General features: G+C 47.6%; 1 protein-coding gene across 1 annotated transcript in view; it reads right to left on the bottom strand.

Annotated features, from left to right (window-relative positions):
* Positions 1-18,563, bottom strand: part of SLC37A2 (solute carrier family 37 member 2) — a 63,533-nt gene that overhangs the window by 13,947 nt on the left and 31,023 nt on the right. The window contains exons 7-12 of the mRNA XM_074936715.1: positions 17,416-17,582; positions 14,656-14,693; positions 12,503-12,661; positions 7,024-7,114; positions 6,342-6,404; positions 5,550-5,635 (exon numbers count right to left, since the gene is read on the bottom strand). Of these exons, the coding sequence (XP_074792816.1) occupies positions 5,550-5,635; positions 6,342-6,404; positions 7,024-7,114; positions 12,503-12,661; positions 14,656-14,693; positions 17,416-17,582 (604 nt within the window). The remainder of the gene's footprint in view (positions 1-5,549; positions 5,636-6,341; positions 6,405-7,023; positions 7,115-12,502; positions 12,662-14,655; positions 14,694-17,415; positions 17,583-18,563) is intronic.

Genomic DNA, 18,563 nt, shown 5'->3' with positions numbered 1-18,563 from the left:
GACTGCCCAAAAGGGGTAGATCTGTGTTTTATTTTTGTCTTTCAGAAAATCAGAGAAAACTGATGCCAGCTAAAAAGCAATTCAACATCTCATGAATTTACTGGCACAATAGGAATTCTGTTCTGTGTTCTATGTCCTGTCTTGTGGTGTTTGTCTTGTGGCCAGAATTGCTGTGTTTAATTTTTCATAGGACAGTTTAGTTTAAAACTAAATAGAAGGATTAAATCAAAATGCAGATACTTGTTTTATTCAACTTGGAATACAAAGTGTTTGGATAATATCAAAAAATGTGATATACTAAAGTTTAATACATTTGCTTAAGTTAAAAAAAAAATTTCATTGGCCAGATCTTTTAATTAAAAAAAATTGTTGTTAAAATTTGCACACCAACAGTCTTTGAAAGCAAGGACATGAAAGGTTAACCCGCTCCCCATATTATACATGAGATCCTTCTGGCTACCTCACATTTTTAGCCAGAGGGCTGGGGAGGGAGGAAAGCTATTGGACACCAGAGGTTGTACCAAGTGGACTCCTCAAAAGTGGGTGTGCTTGTCCTGGCTTGTTGCTCCAAAGCTCTGTAAAAAAGTCATTTTCCTAGAAGGGTGTATGTGGCATACATTAAACAATCAGAACTAAAGTGCTGTATAATGGGCAATGTACATGTGTTCCTTTTTAAACAAAGGTGTATAAGTAAAAAGTGAAAGTTTCCTTTGCAGGTTAATAAAAGCCAAGAAGGGGAAAAAAAAAAAATAAAACGGAGGACGAGCTAATTCAACGCTGCAGCTGGCAGGCTCGGTCCAAAGATAGGACACTGGCCTGCCCAAGGACACTACTCACAGCTAGGATTTGGCTAATAGCCAAGAAAGAGGGGGGCTTGAATGTGCCCAAGCAGCTGTGAGATCTGCAACACACTGCCAGACATTAATGAAATGTGTTAGGTCTCTGTATTTACAGGTAAAAGAAGTCCTGCTTCAAGAATCCTGAGCAAACCTGCCATTTGTTAAAACCAGGTGACTGGGTCTAAATAAAGGTCCATCAACAAAAGACTACTCTGGCCCTATGCTGGAAAGGCCCTTATTAAGTCCTGCTAACTAACAACACCGCTGTGAAGTGCCAAGGACTGACTTCCTGGACCCATGCTTCTTACTGCAAAAAGACCCCTCCACCTCGAGATGACTTCACTTCGACTACTGATCAGCCTGTCCCTCCTTCTGGGTTTTTTTTCTTTCCTCCTTTTAAACAGCAGGAAAAAAAAAACCAAGGTGAAGTGCTAGTAACCTCTCCCTTGTCCACTGACAAAGCTAACCTGCATTCAGTATTTGCTAAAGAAACCAAAGCACTACAGAGTGACGTGCTCGTAACCTCTCCCCTGTATAATGCAAAACCATGCCTGTTCCAAGAAAAAAGAAGAAACGCCTGCTCTGCTAAAACCACCAAAACCCAAGGATTCCTGACTGCAAAAGACACTGAGAATTGGCCTTGATGGCAAAAACGGAGCATTGTACATTGGCAGGGAGGAAGTTGCGGGATGTATTCTTGGGAATGTGAAGTGAAGTGGTGGGGTGGGTTTATTCCAGAGGCTGGAACCTGTGCTTGTAGGCAAGTATAAATACCAAAAACGCCTTACAGCCACAAACATTACTCCCACCATCTGCCACCACTTCTTTGCAGGTAAAGGTTCCTGGATCCATCATAGCTACGTTAAGTTGGCGCTGGGACCCCCACCTGACCCTGACAAGCCATTGGACGAGCCACTTCACGAATGAACACTACACCCAACCCATGGACTGAGCTTTCCAGCTACTGGGACCTTCACAGCCCACCAGGACTTTTTGTGTTCCTGTTTATTGGACTTACATTGGGGGTAGTGTTTTTTGTATGGTACAGGGGAGGATGTCGACATTGGTATGGTTTGCCTGGGGGGTCCTCTCCCTATTCCCAAGTCCAGTACAAGGATGGGAGGGCAATAGCTTCTTGAATTTAACCCGTGCTATCAAACAGGGTGTAAATCGAGCGCAGTGTTGGATTGGTATTCATACCCCCACATATTTAGGTCAGGGGGTCCCGTTGGTAGGGGTACCTATCCCCCTTAATTGAACACTCCAAGCTAAGCTATGGGCAAACACTACATTTAACTAGAATGTTACAATCCAAATATGGTCTATTGATATGGTGGCTCAGGGTAATTATGCTTTATGTGTGTCACGACGTAAGGGCATAGAAAATACAGTTTTTGTAGGGAATTTTGTGGGGTGCAAGGACACCACCCAAATCAGCTCTGGTGCAGGAGGTCCCTTTACCTACTCCAGAACCCCGTGGCCAGTCCCCGAGGGGTCTGGCTGGTATTGGTTATGCAATCACACAGCCTATAAGGTTCTCCCAGCAGGATGGTGTGGTCCATGTACCTTAGGGGCTATAGTACCCGCCGTGACAGTACACCAGAACCTGACCCGGGGAGAGATCCGCAATCTAGTATGGAGGGACCGATGAAGTATTCCTTTAAACCCCCTTTCTTATCGGCCCAAAGGCTTTCACTCCTTTGTGCGTTGGTTTCTGCCATGGTTGGAAGTAAGCGAGCTGGAAAAAGCTATAGTTAATATTTCAGCTGCTTTGGAACTAATGGCAAATGCTACTGCAGATGCTCTATCTGCCCTTCAAATTGAAGTCACCCAGCTATCCCAAACTACATTGCAAAACCGCCTAGCCCTGGATTATCTCCTTGCAAATCAAGGCGGGGTTTGTGCTCTGGTCAACTCAAGCTGTTGTGTATTTGTAAATCAGCACCATAGGGTGGAAACTGACATCCACATCCTCAAGCAACAGGCAGCCCTATTCCACCACATCAGCCTCGACACTACCAGCGCCGGATTCCAGGAGGTCTGGGACTGGCTCACCTCATGGCTCCTGGATGTGGGGACTTGGGGACGGTGTATTTTGTATTTACTTTTTTTTTACTGTTATTGTTTTTGCGTTATTTTTTGTACGCCTACAAAGCTGCAGTATGTGCTGCCGGCAGTTGCTAACCCTGCAGCGCGGTTACTCAGCCCCGATATAGCTTACTGACGTACAAAAAAAAACGGGAGGACTGTTAAGGAAAAGTTAGCATATGTGACTTCATTTTGGTTTGGGGCCCACCATTGTTTAAATGCCAGCACAGCATACACCAGGAGGAGTAATCCTTAGATACTGAATCCCTGTGAAAATCCTCCTCCTTGTCTCCAGCCTGCCTTGACTCCCAGTATCTGGTTTTTGTCAGTCTCTAACTCCCTGTCTCTTGGCCTTGATGTGAGGCCTCCCATCCTGATAATAAAAGTTACTGATGCATGGCTTTAGAACCATGCTGTGTAATTAACATACTGGTATAGCACGAGGAATGCACCAAGCAGGGATAGGTGGTAGATAAGACAAGGGTTTGTTTATTGGCTAAGGTTTCCGATGCATGAGGGCAACATGCTTTGCTAAAAAGTATATAACCTTTGTATAATCTCTATTCAGGGTCCCCTCCTGGCTAGCAGGAGGGCACCACGCTCGAGCGTAATAAACTTAGTGTCTTTTGGGAACTCTGCAGTTGTGGACTTTATTTCTGTGCCGCAGCCTAGATTCGAACTGCGCGTGACCTATCAGGTATAATTCGCAGCATTGGTGTGCGTGTCCTATCAGGTGTAATTCGCAGCACTTGTGTGCGTGTCCTACCAGGTGTAATTCGCAGCACTTGTGTGCGTGTCCTACATGGTGTAATTCGTAACACGGTCGCAGCTTTGCACTAATGATAGACTGCAGCATCAGAGGCATTTGGGCTGGGAACAGAATGGCAACTAAGAGTCAGAGTGCGTTCACATTGCAACTTGGTCCAATTAGTTGCTTTTAGGGGTGAACGGTGAAGTCAAACTGAAGTGGAGTTCAGCACAGATGTGGGGGGTAACCTACCCACAGGGGGAAAATCCACAAACATTTTAACTTTAACTCCTCCTTTACTCCAGAACCCACAGGACACTTTGGGCTGGCAGAAGGAGTCCCACTGTTAGAGCCATGCGCAGATAAAAAATTAGCATCTGCATCCGATCCGCAAACAGCCCGCGGGTATCTGCAGTGCTCTGTCCACTGTGATGGATGGATTGGGTTGCTTTCAGCAACTATCAACATTGGCTGCTTTGATCTGGTGACCCAGAGGCACCATAACCTGCCACCAGCCCAGACAATACCAGCCAACAGGCCCATCTTCCCATCACTGTGCAGCAGGTTCGGACAGTCCTGGACGCCTGGATGAGCAGCCAGAGTTTAAGAACAGCCTCACGGCTGCTACTGGGTGCTGTGCAAAGTAGACAGGAGGGCTCCCCATAATTTTCCCTGCCTATGCCACCATGCATTCAAGCAGAGGAAGAGCTCCAGCAGGGAGCAGTCAGATGCCAGCCTCCTGCCAAATTTGCATAGCAGCAGGACTGCTATCTGCACCTCACTGATTCACAGCTGCACCAAGAGCTCCCCTGTGCTGCAGAGAACTCCAGTGCCTTAGAACAAAAGGGATGGCTATTCATTTTTCCTCCCAACCTCCATTCCTCTTGGAGAAACCAAGACCCTGAAGGCTGCCTTTCTAGTCCAGCTAACAGATGACAGAACAAGGAGCAATGGTCTCAAGTTGCAGTGGGGGAGGTTTAGGTTGGATATTAGGAAAAACTTTTTCACTAGGAGGGTGGTGAAGCACTGGAATGGGTTACTTAGGGAGGTGGTGGAATCCCCTTCCTTAGAGGTTTTTAAGGTCAGGCTTGACAACGCCCTGGCTGGGATGATTTAGTTGGTGTTGGTCCTGCTTTGAGCCGGAGGTTGGACTAGATGACCTCCTGAGGTCCCTTCCAACCCTGATATTCTATGATTCTATGATAAAGGGAGTAGATGCGTCCCTATTCAGTGATTGATTCAGCCTCACTAGGAATGACACTTAGGAGTTTTGAACATTAATAGTGGAGTACAGCTTTTCTGTTTCAGACCCACATTGACTAGGCAGAGGAGCAGCAGTGCTGAGAGAACTGCTCTACAGCTCCTGTCTCTTACTGGAGGACATTACAAGAGCTAGCACAGGGCAGAACCAGGAAGCTAGTCAGTCTCTCGGGTGCAGACCAAGCGCACTTGGTATCAGGCTATGGAGTAGAAGTTTAGGAAGAAGCAGCTGGATAGTGCAGTAGACTCCCAAGGGAGGGGGAGGTGGCACCCTCACTGCAGAGGTTCAGGAAGGGGCAGTGAGCAGAGCGCAGGGGGTGGAGGAAAGCCTCTCACATGGCCTCCTGTGCCCAGCTGTGGAGGATGCTGGAAGAGCTAGGAAGAGCTCCAGAGTGAATATCCTCATCCAGGAACAAGAGCTAGACATGCAAGCTGTGACTCATGCTGATCCCGCCCTAGGTTCCAGACTTCCCTGCACAAGATTCCATCTGGCCACTCATCGCAGGAAAGTGCATATGACTCAAAGGGGCTTACTTGGGAGGAGCAGAGGGAAGAGGCTCATGTCAAGCCCTCATGACCAAGGACTAGTGAGCATTTTCCATCAAAATACGCACCATGGGAGCAGCCACTATCAGCATCACACAGCATGTGGTGGCCCTGCCGCCAGTGTAGTCCGATACGAGACCAGCCAGAATGCCTCCTGCACGAGAAAGTCACATACTTTGTATTCTGTCAGAGCAGGGGTTTGTCCCACTGCTGCCTTTCCACACGATTTCAGGAAGGTGCTCGGGGCCCTGCAGACAGATGTTACTGTCTGGTGATCGGTTAGACCCCAGGCAGAGGAGAGAATTCCAGGCAACTCACACTGTGAGCTGGAAAACAGACGTATGCAGCAAGGGCCCAGATTCTAAACAGCTGTCACTACAAGCCAATCAGTGAGCAGAATAATAAAAATACGTGATAATAATTGGTACTTCTATTAGCACTCGCCTTCCATGGCTCTTAACATGCTTTACAAACAGGAGTCAATCCTTACAGCCCCCATGCCCCGGTGAGAAGGGCAAGTGTTACTCCCATTTTTCAGATAAAGCCCAGGCAGAGAACAGGGCCAACTTGTGACACTCATGGTCAGAGGCACTGAGCACCCACGACTCCAGCTAGCAATGGGAGTGGTGGATGCTGAACACCTCTGGGAGTCACGCCTCATCTCAAGGTAGGCACCCAAATCAGGAGACACATTTGACAGTTTAGGTGCAACTGAGTTGGCGAAGGTCCCCCCCAGGAACCCTGGTCAGAGCCAGGGATACAACTCCTCTCTGTGTCCCAGGCCTGTGCTTTAGCCACAAGTCATCATCCCTCCCTGTCCACAATGGCAACACAGCAAGCAAGAGTGAAGAATGCCAGACCTAGGATGCCACCAACATCAAAGAGCGTGGACAGGTCCCCAGCCTCCTTAGCGCCGAAGTGAGCTGCAATGAAATGAGATGCATCAACAGAGACGTTCACTTGTTAGAAGTTCAGAGCAAGCCTGAGCTCTGGCTGTGTGGTTATTCTCCTGGCATCAGGAGCCAGACCTCGTGGGGGCTGAGACACAGGCATCCACTGATGCTGGGTATGGATCTCTTGGGAGCCAGAACAAGCTCTTGTGGATGCCCAAGACGACGCCTTGTTCACTAGGAGCCCACTGTAAGGCACTTGCACCCTAGACTGCAGGCACAGGACACACTGTCACTTGCTTAATTTGGAGCAACATTTGCATCGAAACCCCATGGACCTGCCCAGCACCACGATGGGCAACACTGAGAACAGCTGGCCACAAGAGCTGAGCTGCCATTGTGGTGCACATCTGTGTCCGTCAGCTGAGGTCCCCACACACTCCTGAACCACAGCCAGGTTTTCCCAGGAGACTGAACACTTACTAGGAAGCAGAGAACACTTTCTTTCACTAGAACACTAAGAGCAAATGAGCAAGATTCCTCTGTGGGAAGCCTGTGCACTCCTGCCTGGAGTAAGGAGAATGAGAACCCTCCATCCAGAGCACACACGGTGAAGTAGTTAAATGGACATTAGTAGCTTCCTGTGACTCACCAACATTCACAATGTAGAGAGGCAGCCAATAGAGGAAAGTGTAACTGACCAGCTTTGCAAACAGCAGGCATAAGGAGAACTCCACCACACCCTGGGGAGGAGATGGAGGGGAGAAAGGTCAGTGTCAGAAAACCCCAAGACACAGAGGGGACCTCCATCCTCCCCCTTCCATCCTCTTCTTTCCTCCCGTTTGCTTTCATCCCAATCCCATACGTTGGGTGCATCAGCGGTGCTAATGATCACCTTGGTCAATTAAACAGCTTCATCACACTATTTGCAGAGTTCCAGATGTTCGGGAAGCATACGGCAGATAGGGAAAGAAGAACACTGCAGACAGGGAGGAAATGTTATCCGAAGCACAACCAGACAAGGAGTTACACGGTCCCAGGGAAATGGCCCACCATTTGGATTTCTCTGACACACAAGGCACACCCACTGCACACTAATCACATTTCTAAAGCTCACATCTTAAAATAAACACCAGGAAGAGCAGCTGAGCATTGTCCTTCTGAATTTTCGATAAGTAGGACTCACACCTCACTTTTATTCATAGACTGGAGGAGGAAAACAAGCTTTCCTGCTTTTTTTTCAACTCCCAAATTGGTTTCTTAGTTTTGGAGGAGAAAGTCATGGAACTGAACTTGTTGAATAAACTGAAGTGAAGGAAGTAAAGTATTCTCTCTGCATGTGAAGAAGAGGCTACTGCCGTCAAAAGCTGGTTTAGCACTTCAACAAACTCTGCTTCCAGGTGCTTCGCCAGTGACTTCCCCCAGCTCAGTGCTTTGACTTCCTTTCAAAGTTCAGCAATGAACATGGCCTGCTTGAATTTTATTTAAATGGAAATTTTAACAGATTGTACAATTTTTAGGCCCTAGTATAGGATCTCAATTTCAAAATTTTATTTTCAATAGGTTTATTTTTAAAAATATAAATGTACTGAATTTAAATACTTTTTTTTTAAAGCACAATAGTTGATTTTGTATCTCTACTGCTGTGTCTAGGGTTGCCAACCCTCCAGGATTGTCCTGGAGTCTCCAGGGATCAGAGATTAATCATTAATTGAAGATTATGTCATGTGATGAAACCTCCAGGAATACACCCAACTAAAGCTGGCAACCCTAGTGGTGTCTCCATGCCTCCCTTTCCACTCCGTACAATGGGGACAGTGGCACTACCCTGCCTCACGGGGGTTGAGAGGATACAAGGAGATTGTGAGGTGCTCAGTTACTGCAGTAACAGAGGCCATATGGAACACAGATGGGTGGGGGAAGGCACCAAGGCCCCTCTGGGGAGGCCTAGTAGCAGGCAGTCGGGGGGCACACAAGGCAGCTGGGAGAACCCTGGTTTGAGGGGATGGGAGAGAGTGGTGCACACCCTTGGGGCTAGCCCCTCCTATTGCGGCCCTGGACAGTCAGGGCTGCTCTTAAGGACCAGAGACTCAGACCCATTGTGCAGAGGGTGCTGCACATCCGGTTCTGTAATCCGGTCAGTCACTGGGTCCCCAAGGTTAACTCCTCCCCCTCTAGGAGGCAGGGGCTCCCGTCTTGTCACACCGAGTCTGACAGGCCAGTGTTTTGCCTGTGTCTGTTCTTGTCATTAGCTAAAAGACAAAGCTAGTCCTTGCCTTTAGCTAGTAAGCATCCTTCAATCCTTTCAGATGATGGTATGGTAGCCTTTCGTACGGAGGATACTCTTCCAGGGGAAGGGACCCCGATTACTTGGAATGGCCAGGTAATAGTACTGGGGGATTTCATCATTAGAAATATTGATAGCTGGGTTTGTGAAGAACAGAACAGGGCAATTTTATCTAGTGATCCATCCCCTGTCATTTAGTCCCAGCTTTGAGCAGTCAGAGATTTAGGACACCCAGAGCATGGTTAATCACAGAATCATAGAATATAGGGGTTGGAAGACACCCCCTGGACTAGGGGGTTTGGTCCATTGATGGCCACTGATGGACCTGTCCTCCATGAAAAAGAGTCCCATTCAATGCATCACATGAAGGCAGACAACTAAATACGGACACATTTTATAAGTGCTTATATACAAATGCTAGAAGTCTAAATAATAAGATGGGTGAACTTGAGTGCCTGGTATTAAAGGAGGATATTGATATAATAGGTATGATGATAATCAATGGGACGCAGTAATACCATGGTACAAAATATACAGGAATGGCAGAGTAAGTCTTGCTGGTGGGGAAGTGGCACTATACATGAAAAAAAGCACCGAGTCAAATATAGTAAAAATATTAAATGAATCAAACTATACCATAGAATCTTGAATAATAAGAGTATACCAGAAGGAATACACTATTAGCCACCACCTAACCAAGATGGTGACGCTTACTGTGAAATGCTCCAGGAGATTAAAGAGGCTACAAAAATAGAAAATTCAGTAATAATGGGGGATTTCAACTATCCCTATATTGACTGGGTACATGTTACTTCAGGATGAGATGCAGATAAAATTTATAGAGACCTTACATGACTGCTTTTTGGAGCAGCTAATCCTGGAACCCACAAGGGGAGAGGCAATTCTTGATTTAGTCCTAAATGAAATGCAGGATGGTTCAAGACGGGAATATAGCTGAACCGCTCAGTAACAGCGACCATAATGTAATTCAAGTTAACATCCTGGGGGGGGGGAGAAATACCAAAGAAACCCACCCCAGTAGCACTTAGCTTCATAAAGGGGAACTACAGAAAAATGAGGAAGCTAGTTAAACAGAAATTAAAAGGAACAGTGACAAAGGAGAAATATCTGCAAGCTTCATGGAAACTTTTAAAAACACCATAATAGAGGCGCAAATTAAATGCATACCCCAAATTCAAAAAAGGAAAAGAGGTGGTTGGAGGCAAAAAGACACGCTTTAAAAATTGGAGGTCAAATCCTACTCAGGAAAATAGAAAGGAGCATAAACTCAGGCCTGGTCTACACTACAGAGTTCTATGTGAGGCAGCCTACATGGATTTAACTCCGAAAGCATCTTCACTAAAATGTAGCTCCCACCAATGTAACTTGCCCACTACACCGATTTAATAACTCCACCTTGGTGAGAGGCATAGTGCTGAGGTCAATGTAGTTAGGTTGACGCAGTGCCAGTATAGACACTGTGTTGTTTACATTGACTGGTGAGGCCTTTCAGAAACTATCCCACAACGCCCCACACTAACAGTTAAATCGGTGCAAGCACTCCTGGTGAGAGCGCACACCGCCGACACAAGGAGAGTAGCATGGACGTGCAAAAGCAATTTAGTTACTTGGGTGGCTGTACAATGATGTACCTTAGGTTGACTTAATTTTGCTGTGTAGACTTGCCCTCAGGCAAGTCAAGTATAAACGTATAAGTAGGAGGGTCACAAAATAATCTGAACAACAACTAGCAAAAGACACAAAAACTACCAGACACAAAAATAAATAAATAAATACAATAAAATAAAACAAAAAACAAAACACAAAACAAAAACAACAACAACATTAGAAGCAGGAAGCCTGCCAAACAATCAATGGACGATCGAGGTGCTAAAGGCCTTAATACAGGATGTCTGTTGCAGAGAAGCTAAATTAATTTTTTGCATTGGTCTTCACTGCAGATAATGAGGGAGATTCCCAGACCTGAGCCATTCCTTTAAGGTGACAAATCTGAGGAGCTGTCTCTGACTGAAGGGTCAGTGGAGGAGGTTTTGGAACAAATTGATAAATTAAACAGTAATAAGTCACCAGGACCAGATGGGATTCACCCTAGAGTTCTAAAGGAACTCAAATGTGAAATTGCAGAACTACTAACTGTGATATGTAACCTATCACTTAAATCAGACTCTGTACCAGATAACTAGAGGATAGCTAATGTGACATCAATATTTTAAAAAGGCTCCAGAGGCGATCCTGGCAATTACAGGCCAGTAAGCCTAACTTCAGGACCAGGCACATTGGTTGAAACTACACTAAAGAACAGAATTATCAGACACACAGATGAACACAGTTTGTTGGGAAAGAGTCAACACAGCTTTTGTAAAGGGAATTCATGCCTCACCAATCTATTAGAATTCGTTGAGGGGGGGTCAAACACACACATGGACAAGAGTGATCCAGTGGATATAGTGTACTTGGACTTTCAGAAAGTCTTCGACAAGGTCCCTCACCAAAGGCTCATAAGCAAAGTAAACTGTCATGGAATAAAAAGGAAAGTCCCTCTCATGGATCAGAAACTGTTAGAAAGACAGGAAAGAAAGGGTAGGAATAAACGGTTAGTTTTCACAATGGAGAGAGGCAATAGCAGGCCCCCATAAGGATCTGTACTGGGACCAGTGCTGTTCAAGATATTCATAAATGATCTGGGAAAAGGGGTAAAGAGCGAGGTGGCAAAATTTGCAGATGATACAAAATTGCTCAAGATAGTTAAGTCCAAAGCAGATTGGGAAGATCTACAAAGGGATCTCACAAAACTGGGTGACTAGGCAAGAAAATGGCAGATGAAATTCTGTGTCGATAAATGCAGAGTAAAACACAATGGAAAACATAATCCCAACTATCCATACAAAATGATGGGGTCTAAATTAGCTGTTACCATTCAAGAAAGAGATCGTGGAGTCGTGGATAGTTCTCTGAAAACATCTGCTCAGTGTGCAGCAGCAGTCAAAAAAGCTCATGTTAGGAACCATTAGGACAGGGATAGATAATAAAACAGAAAATATCATAATGCCACTATATAAATCTACAGCATGCCCATACCTTGAATATTGTGTGCAGTTCTGGTCACTCCATCTCAAAAATAATATATTAGAATTGGAAAAGGTACAGAGAGCAGGGCAACAAAAATGACTGGAGCTTCCATATGGAGAGAGATTAATAAGACTGGGACTGTTCAGCTTGGAAAAGAGATGACTAAGGGGGACAGGTAAGAGGTCTATAAAATCTTGACCGGTGTGGAGAAGCTGAATAGGGAAGTGTTATTTACCCCTTCACATAAACACAAGAACCAGGGGTCAACCAATGAAATGAATAGGCAACAGGTTTAAAACAAACAAAAGGAAATACTTCTTCACACAACGCACAGTCACCCTATGGAACATGTTGCCAGGGGACACTGTGAAGGCCAAAACTATAATGGGGTTCAAACAAGAAGTAGGTAGGTTCATAGAGGACAGGTCCATCAATGGCCATTAACCATGCTCTCGGTGTCCTAAACCTCAGACTGCTAAAAGCTGGGACTGAATGACCTGGGATGGATCACTAGATAAAATTGCCCTGTTCTGTTCATTCCCGCTGACACTTGCCACTGTGGGAAGTCAGGGTACTGGGTTAGATGGATCTTGGTCTGACCTAATACGGCCATTCTCATGTTCAGCTACAGGTCAGCGTGGACTTCACCTCAGCCTGTGCCGGCGTATAGTAAGTGGCATCCCAAATCCCACAGGACATTAGCCCCCTGTTCAGAATACTCTGGACCCACAAGCAGCCTGGTTCTTCTACTCACAGGTATCCTGAGGGCTCCTAAGAAGCTTATGGCTTCTGGCTGCTCAGCTGGTTCTCTGGGACACACTGAAGAATCGATAGTGTTCTCTCGGATACAGCTCCCATCATCAGTGGAGAGTGTCACTTCAGGGTCTCTCTCCTCTGATTCCTCTGATTCTGTCTGAAACCAGATTAGCAGTTTACACTCAGGCACAGCTGGAGCAGAGTGTGCCCATACCCTGGCCTGGCACACCTGTCAAGCCCAGCCCACCCTTTGGTTGCAGGTACAGCTTATTCTCATACTCAGACCCGTCAGTATAACAGGATGAAGTATTGCACAGCCACATAGCTGCGAAACAAGCCTGCTGTTTCAGGGCCAGGCATTATAGGCCCACGTGTAGGGCTCTCACTCCTCGGGTCAAAAGTCTCAGCTCTCGTTTAAAAAGAAACAAAAACACAAACACACAACAAAAACTGCTTCTAGCCCTTATGGCTGCAAACACTCAGGTCATGTTTCCAAGGTGAACCAAGGCAGTGACACCTGCCTGAGTTTGCAGACAGCCTGAAATAATAGCTGACAAATGAGCTATGCCATTCATTTCAATGGATTTGTTAACAGTGAAAGCCACAGCTGGGCTGGGGGGAGGGGCCCTGCCATCACCACCAGAACAGGGGCCCTCACTGCTGCCACCCCATCATCAGTTCTCATGGGGTGATGTCAGCAGAGCCCATCCCCCAAAGTTCTCTGCTCAGGGGAGTGGAGGCAGAGTCCTCACTGCTCGGGCAGCCCCAGGTTCCCAGAAGACAGAGCAGTGATTTTCAGTTTTCCCAGAAAGGAGGGTGGTAGCCCTACATGACTCCAACCAACTCACATGGGCAGCCCCTGCCAACACTGCTCCAATCAGGGTGAGGTCCCAATGCCAGGCTGAGGCTGTGCCAAGGACTCCAAGCTGCCTTAACCTGGCTCTGGGTTTGAGAGATTAACAGGACTAGGGGCTTGTCTACATGGGATGTTATACCAGTATAGTTCTGCTGGTAAATTCTAGTGCCATAGTGGAATAAGAATGTCCACACAGGAAGTTATACTGAATACAGCAGTGTCATTATACCAGTACATTTCTCTGGGTAGACCAGCCTTAATAAAGCAGGAGTGTGGCAGGCAATGGCTGAAGCATGTACCAAGGTGCACTGGAGTCCATCACTGGAAACGTGGGGGTAATTCAGCTCAGGAATGAGCTTGCACATTGACAGTTACACCTGCCTGTGGCCGGTGCTGCTAATCCCACTGCCCGAGAACTGGACACACATCAGGCTGTGTCCGAGTTTCAAGAGGAAAACTTGCAAATAGTATAAACTCACTCTCCCTCCCTCCCCCCACCCCAGCTTTTCTGTTTGTTCCGGGGGGTGGAGGGAGGAGGAAGAGTTAAGGGGAAAACCTGACAGGTTCAGTTTCTATCAAGGTTGCATGAGGCTGGGGGGAGGGAGAAGGTGGGTTTAAAAAGCTTTCCCTGAAGTTTCATTTTAGAAAAAAGTTCATTAAGAAAAAAAAAAAAAAAAAAAAGTCAAGCAGCTGTCAACAGCCCTTCTTAGGTTCTGCCAAAGAGCTGCCTAGTCAGTCCACTCATGCACATCAGCTTGGCACCCTCGCTAACTGATGTGTCTCTAGCCCTGAAAAGTGCTCTGAGTGAGGAAGGCCACACGGCTAATGAAAGTAGGAAAGCTCAGAGCACCACCTGTGTCATGGGATCAATGTGCCTCCGTCAAGGCAGCTGAACAGGGGACATGCCAAGAACATTACAATACATCTCCACACAGGTTTCCTGGGGAAATATGTTGTTACACAGGTTATTTATAGATTCCAGCCAGTGAACTACACAACAGCTCACGAGCCAGAGCTCAACAGCCAAAGCATCAGGAGCACCCTCATTGAGAGATCCTGCATCTCTGGTTAACTTGTGCCATTCCCATGGCTATGGCTGCACATCGGAGCTTTTGCCGTACCACAGCAGAGTGAATTGCTGCAATCTCCCTTGCTAGCCCCACACCAGGGAAATGGGAAGCTGGGGTTTGGAACCGTGTTCCCTGGAAATGGTTCTGCCCTTGCTGAGAGGGGAAGAGGAGAAACCCTGCCTAGCCCCGGATTGCTCAGAGAGCTTGGAAAGGAAGTTAACTTACATGGTGTAGAGGTGGGTTGCAGTCAACGTCTTCAGGATCTGAAAGAGAGAGAGATTCCATGTGACTGCCACACACAACAACCCCCTTGCATCCTCCCGTTACCTCAGCACATGCATAACAGCCGGTGTGGGAAGCTAATCCAGCAGTCCCTAGTCTGTAGCATGTGTGCAGCCCGCCCCACGGGACAAGAGCTTTCCTGTGCACTAACTCAGGAGCCCCACAACTAGGAAAAGGAGAGTGCAAACCCTGGCGCAGTGCGCCCCCAGCATTTCATGCTACAAGACCTGAAGAATAAGAGGCCCAGTTACAGCAATCTGAAAAGCAGGTCCAAGATTTAGCAGTGATGGCAAAGCCGAGGCTTGGCAGCAGCTCGCAGTAGAGGTGACTTTAGAGACCAGTGACTATATTTCCTGAAGTGAAGTGAACTGGAAGACCCCAAGTGTTCCCAAAGGACTCATTTCCCCACTATTTTCCAGCTGCAGAGATGAGTGGGAAAGGGCCTTGGCTTTTATGGGGAACATGCCTGGCGGGCAGCAGATCTACACACCTCTAGGGGAGCTCTGAGACCAGAGCACTAAATTCACTCCCTTTCTAGTGCTGGCAGTAAAAGCTTAGCGGACACCTTTCAGGTCAGCCATGCAGAGCAATAGTGTGGCCAGGATAGGGAAGCAGTTGTATCATCACTTGCCACTAGATGGCAATAGCCATTTGCTGTTTCCATACAACGTGCTCCGAGTCTGAACTTTAAAAGGTGCTCTGTGAGCTGTCTGAGCCCCGTGGGGCAAGAGACACAAAGGGTCAGATTGACAAAGGTAACTAGGCACCTAAAGATGCAGAGAGGTACCTAATAACATAAGAAAGGCCAGACTGCGTCAGACCAATGGTCCATCTAGCCCAGTATCCTGTCTTCCAACAGAGGCCAATGCCAGGCGCTTCAGAGGGACTGAACAGAACAGGGCAATTTATTGAGTGACCCATCCTGTCGTACAGTCCCAGCTTCTGGCAGTCACAGGCTAGGGACACCCTGAGCATGTGGTTGCCTCCCTGCCCATCTTGGCTAACAGCTGTTGGTGGACCTATCCTCCATGAACTTAGTTAATTCTTCTTTGAACCCAATGATACTTTTGGCCTTCACAACATCCCCTGACAAGGAGTTCAACAGGTGCCTAATGGGGGTCAGGTGCCTAACTTGGACTCTTTTGTACATCCCACTAGGCACCTCTTTGCATCTTTAGGTGCCTCAATCCCTTTGTAAGTCAGGGTCTGGCCCAACGTTCCCTTCAGCTTTGGGGTCCCCACACATCACATCACAGCAGCGCATGGTGTGAGGATTCTCATGGAATCTGACTAGGAGGCTTTTCCCTTAGGTGACCCCATGTTCCCCAAAGAGCTTTGAAAGCTGTCCCCACGGTAAGGTACCATGCCTCCAGCAGAGATCTTTGTGGCTGCAAGGGGGTGTATGAGCTCCCAGGAACTCTCCCCACTGCTGTCCCTGCTTCACTTCTCTGGATGTCAAGATGCTCCTTTGCACTCCTTCCAATGTAAGAGTTCAACCCTACAGCAGACAGCTTCCTGGCTTCACATGGCTGCAGAAGCCCCACACAGCAGCTGTGAAATACTAAGGTTGGAAGTGGGCCCCTGCTTTGTGCGGCTTTCCCTATGGCTAGCTCCCACACTGCCGACTTACTGCTCTGCGGGCCAGTCAAAAAGACGTTCAGCATCTCACTAGCGTGTGCCACCATGGAGAGAGGCTGCCAGGGCTTGAGGGACAAGAGATTTTTCAGTCACTGCCCTCGGGCATGGCTCTTCTAGGACCTCATGTTCCCTGGAGAGCCAAACCCCTTTCCAAGGTTTTAATTCTTGTTATCGGCCCATCATTTTCTAGTGTTTCCCCAGAGAGCCTCCACATGGCCATGCAGCACTGTACTACAGAGGACAGTCCCACAGGGACTCCCAAAGGGAGATAAGCCCTTCAAGCTCTAAAGTCAACACTGAGTCCATGAGAACTGCTCTGACACCACCTACTGGTTCCACCCAGGCCACTGTACAGCCATCAGATAAGGACTTTGGAACCTGGGTCTTTAGCTCAGTAACAAGTGTTGGCTCTTTCCGTAGATAACCTGTGCCCAGGTTATCCTCGCTCAGAATTCATCAGCTCAACGAGATATTGTAGAATAATCAGTTTTTGGTTCGTCAAGACTCTGCTCTTCACAGTTAGAGCTCTGCCAGCTAGCTCTGATTGACACTGATCTCACAAACACAAACACCGACGAGACTAGCATCATTCGTAAAACCCAGTTCCTGGGGAGAGTACTCTGACAGCCTGAATCCACAGCCCATGGATATTCTCCAGCACCAACTGGTTCCATCTGCCATTTCCACCAACGCTCCTGCCAGGGAACTGGTTTGCTGGAGGGTTCTTAGACACCAGCACAAAGGGGACGGCACCCTGCCAGAGGTCGAGCCAATACTGAAGGGAGGTTTCAGGGTCATTCACCAGCTATCCCAGTGTCCTAGAGCTGAAAGGCTTCAGATGCCAGCCCTAAATATTGAATACAGCCAGTTCTCTCCTCGTCACTACGGAGGGCTGGCATGGTGTCAGCAAAGCTGCACCAGGCACTGTCCTCCCTGAAGAGGCTACTGGGAAGCTAACCTCTCTGCCACGAGCTGTATCCACCTTTCCCTCTCCCATGCCAGCAGAATGCTGCAGCATGGCTGCAGGAGGTTATGACGAAGCATCTAGGCCCAGCTCACACTCACATTCAACAAGGAACAAGAAGCAGACGATTCCCATGACTGCAATGATGATCCCAGGCACGATGAAAGACAGGCCCCAGGCTGACGAAACCCACACTCCAGCGATCAGGGACCCCAGGATGTTCCCTACAGAGGTATGGGAATTCCAGATGCCCATGATCAGACCTCTCCTGATGAAGGACAAGAGGAAAACCATTAGTACAGCATTTCTGCGGTGCTTGCCAGTTATGACCATTTATTGGGATAGACTCTAGTGGATATGAGACTCTTCCCTGCAAGCCCTCAATGTCCCGCCATTTCTTCCATGCCCAGGCCCTATACCCCAGCAGCTAAGAAAGGGATTCTCAGCTCAGCTGATGATGGGGACAAATGTGTGAGCAGGAACCAGGGCACACTCTCTCCTGTTCCAATCAGCCATGCCAATTTGCGGGGGGGGGGGGGGAAGCAGAGGGGATTTGGCCAGTGGGTGTGAACATGGCAGGGTCCAGTAAGAAGTACCCTGCACCAAAGACTGGGCCAACCTAACCCAAGAGGGGACCTGAGAAAGCTGGTGCTGTATATCCTCCCCTCTAGGAGGAAGGGCCCACAAATTTGGGAACTGAGCCTTGCTCACGTTTTTCCAAGGTAAGGGCATGCATTAGTGATGTGACTGTGTGCAGCCCCCACTATTGCTTGAAACGGACGATAATGGGCCAGTAGTTCGTAACCAGCAATTTCACTCGGGGTAGCACTGTTCCTATATACCGTGAGGGCCCAAACACATCAGAGCTTAGCAACAGAGATACAGTTAACAAAGTAGCAATCAAGGAAAAGCCAAAACTAGGGGGCATGAGCAAGCCAGAAGAGACAGTCACAGCTAAGGTCTTTCAGCTGTAAAATCAGAGAGAGGCAAAGATCCACGAAGGCAGCTACAGGTGGCAGTATCGGCAAAGGAGAAGCATGAACAATGGTGTGACTGTGAAGCAACATAAAAGAGGCTCATGAGCAGATGAGAGCTGGGCTGCTTTGAGTCCATGGAGTTTTAAAAACAAGGAGGGATACCTCAGAACTGGCTCCCACACAAATGATAAAGTGTTTAAGGATAGGCTCCTGCTCTGTATGTGCAGAAGGGGATGTTACATTTGGCAGTGGCTGGACTCTGGCATGTTAAG

The sequence above is a fragment of the Natator depressus genome, chromosome 22, assembly GCF_965152275.1.
Source record: "Natator depressus isolate rNatDep1 chromosome 22, rNatDep2.hap1, whole genome shotgun sequence".
Classification (NCBI taxonomy): Eukaryota; Metazoa; Chordata; order Testudines; family Cheloniidae; genus Natator; species Natator depressus.
Note: the sequence above shows the minus strand (reverse complement) of the source record. Positions and strands in the feature narration are given on the sequence as shown.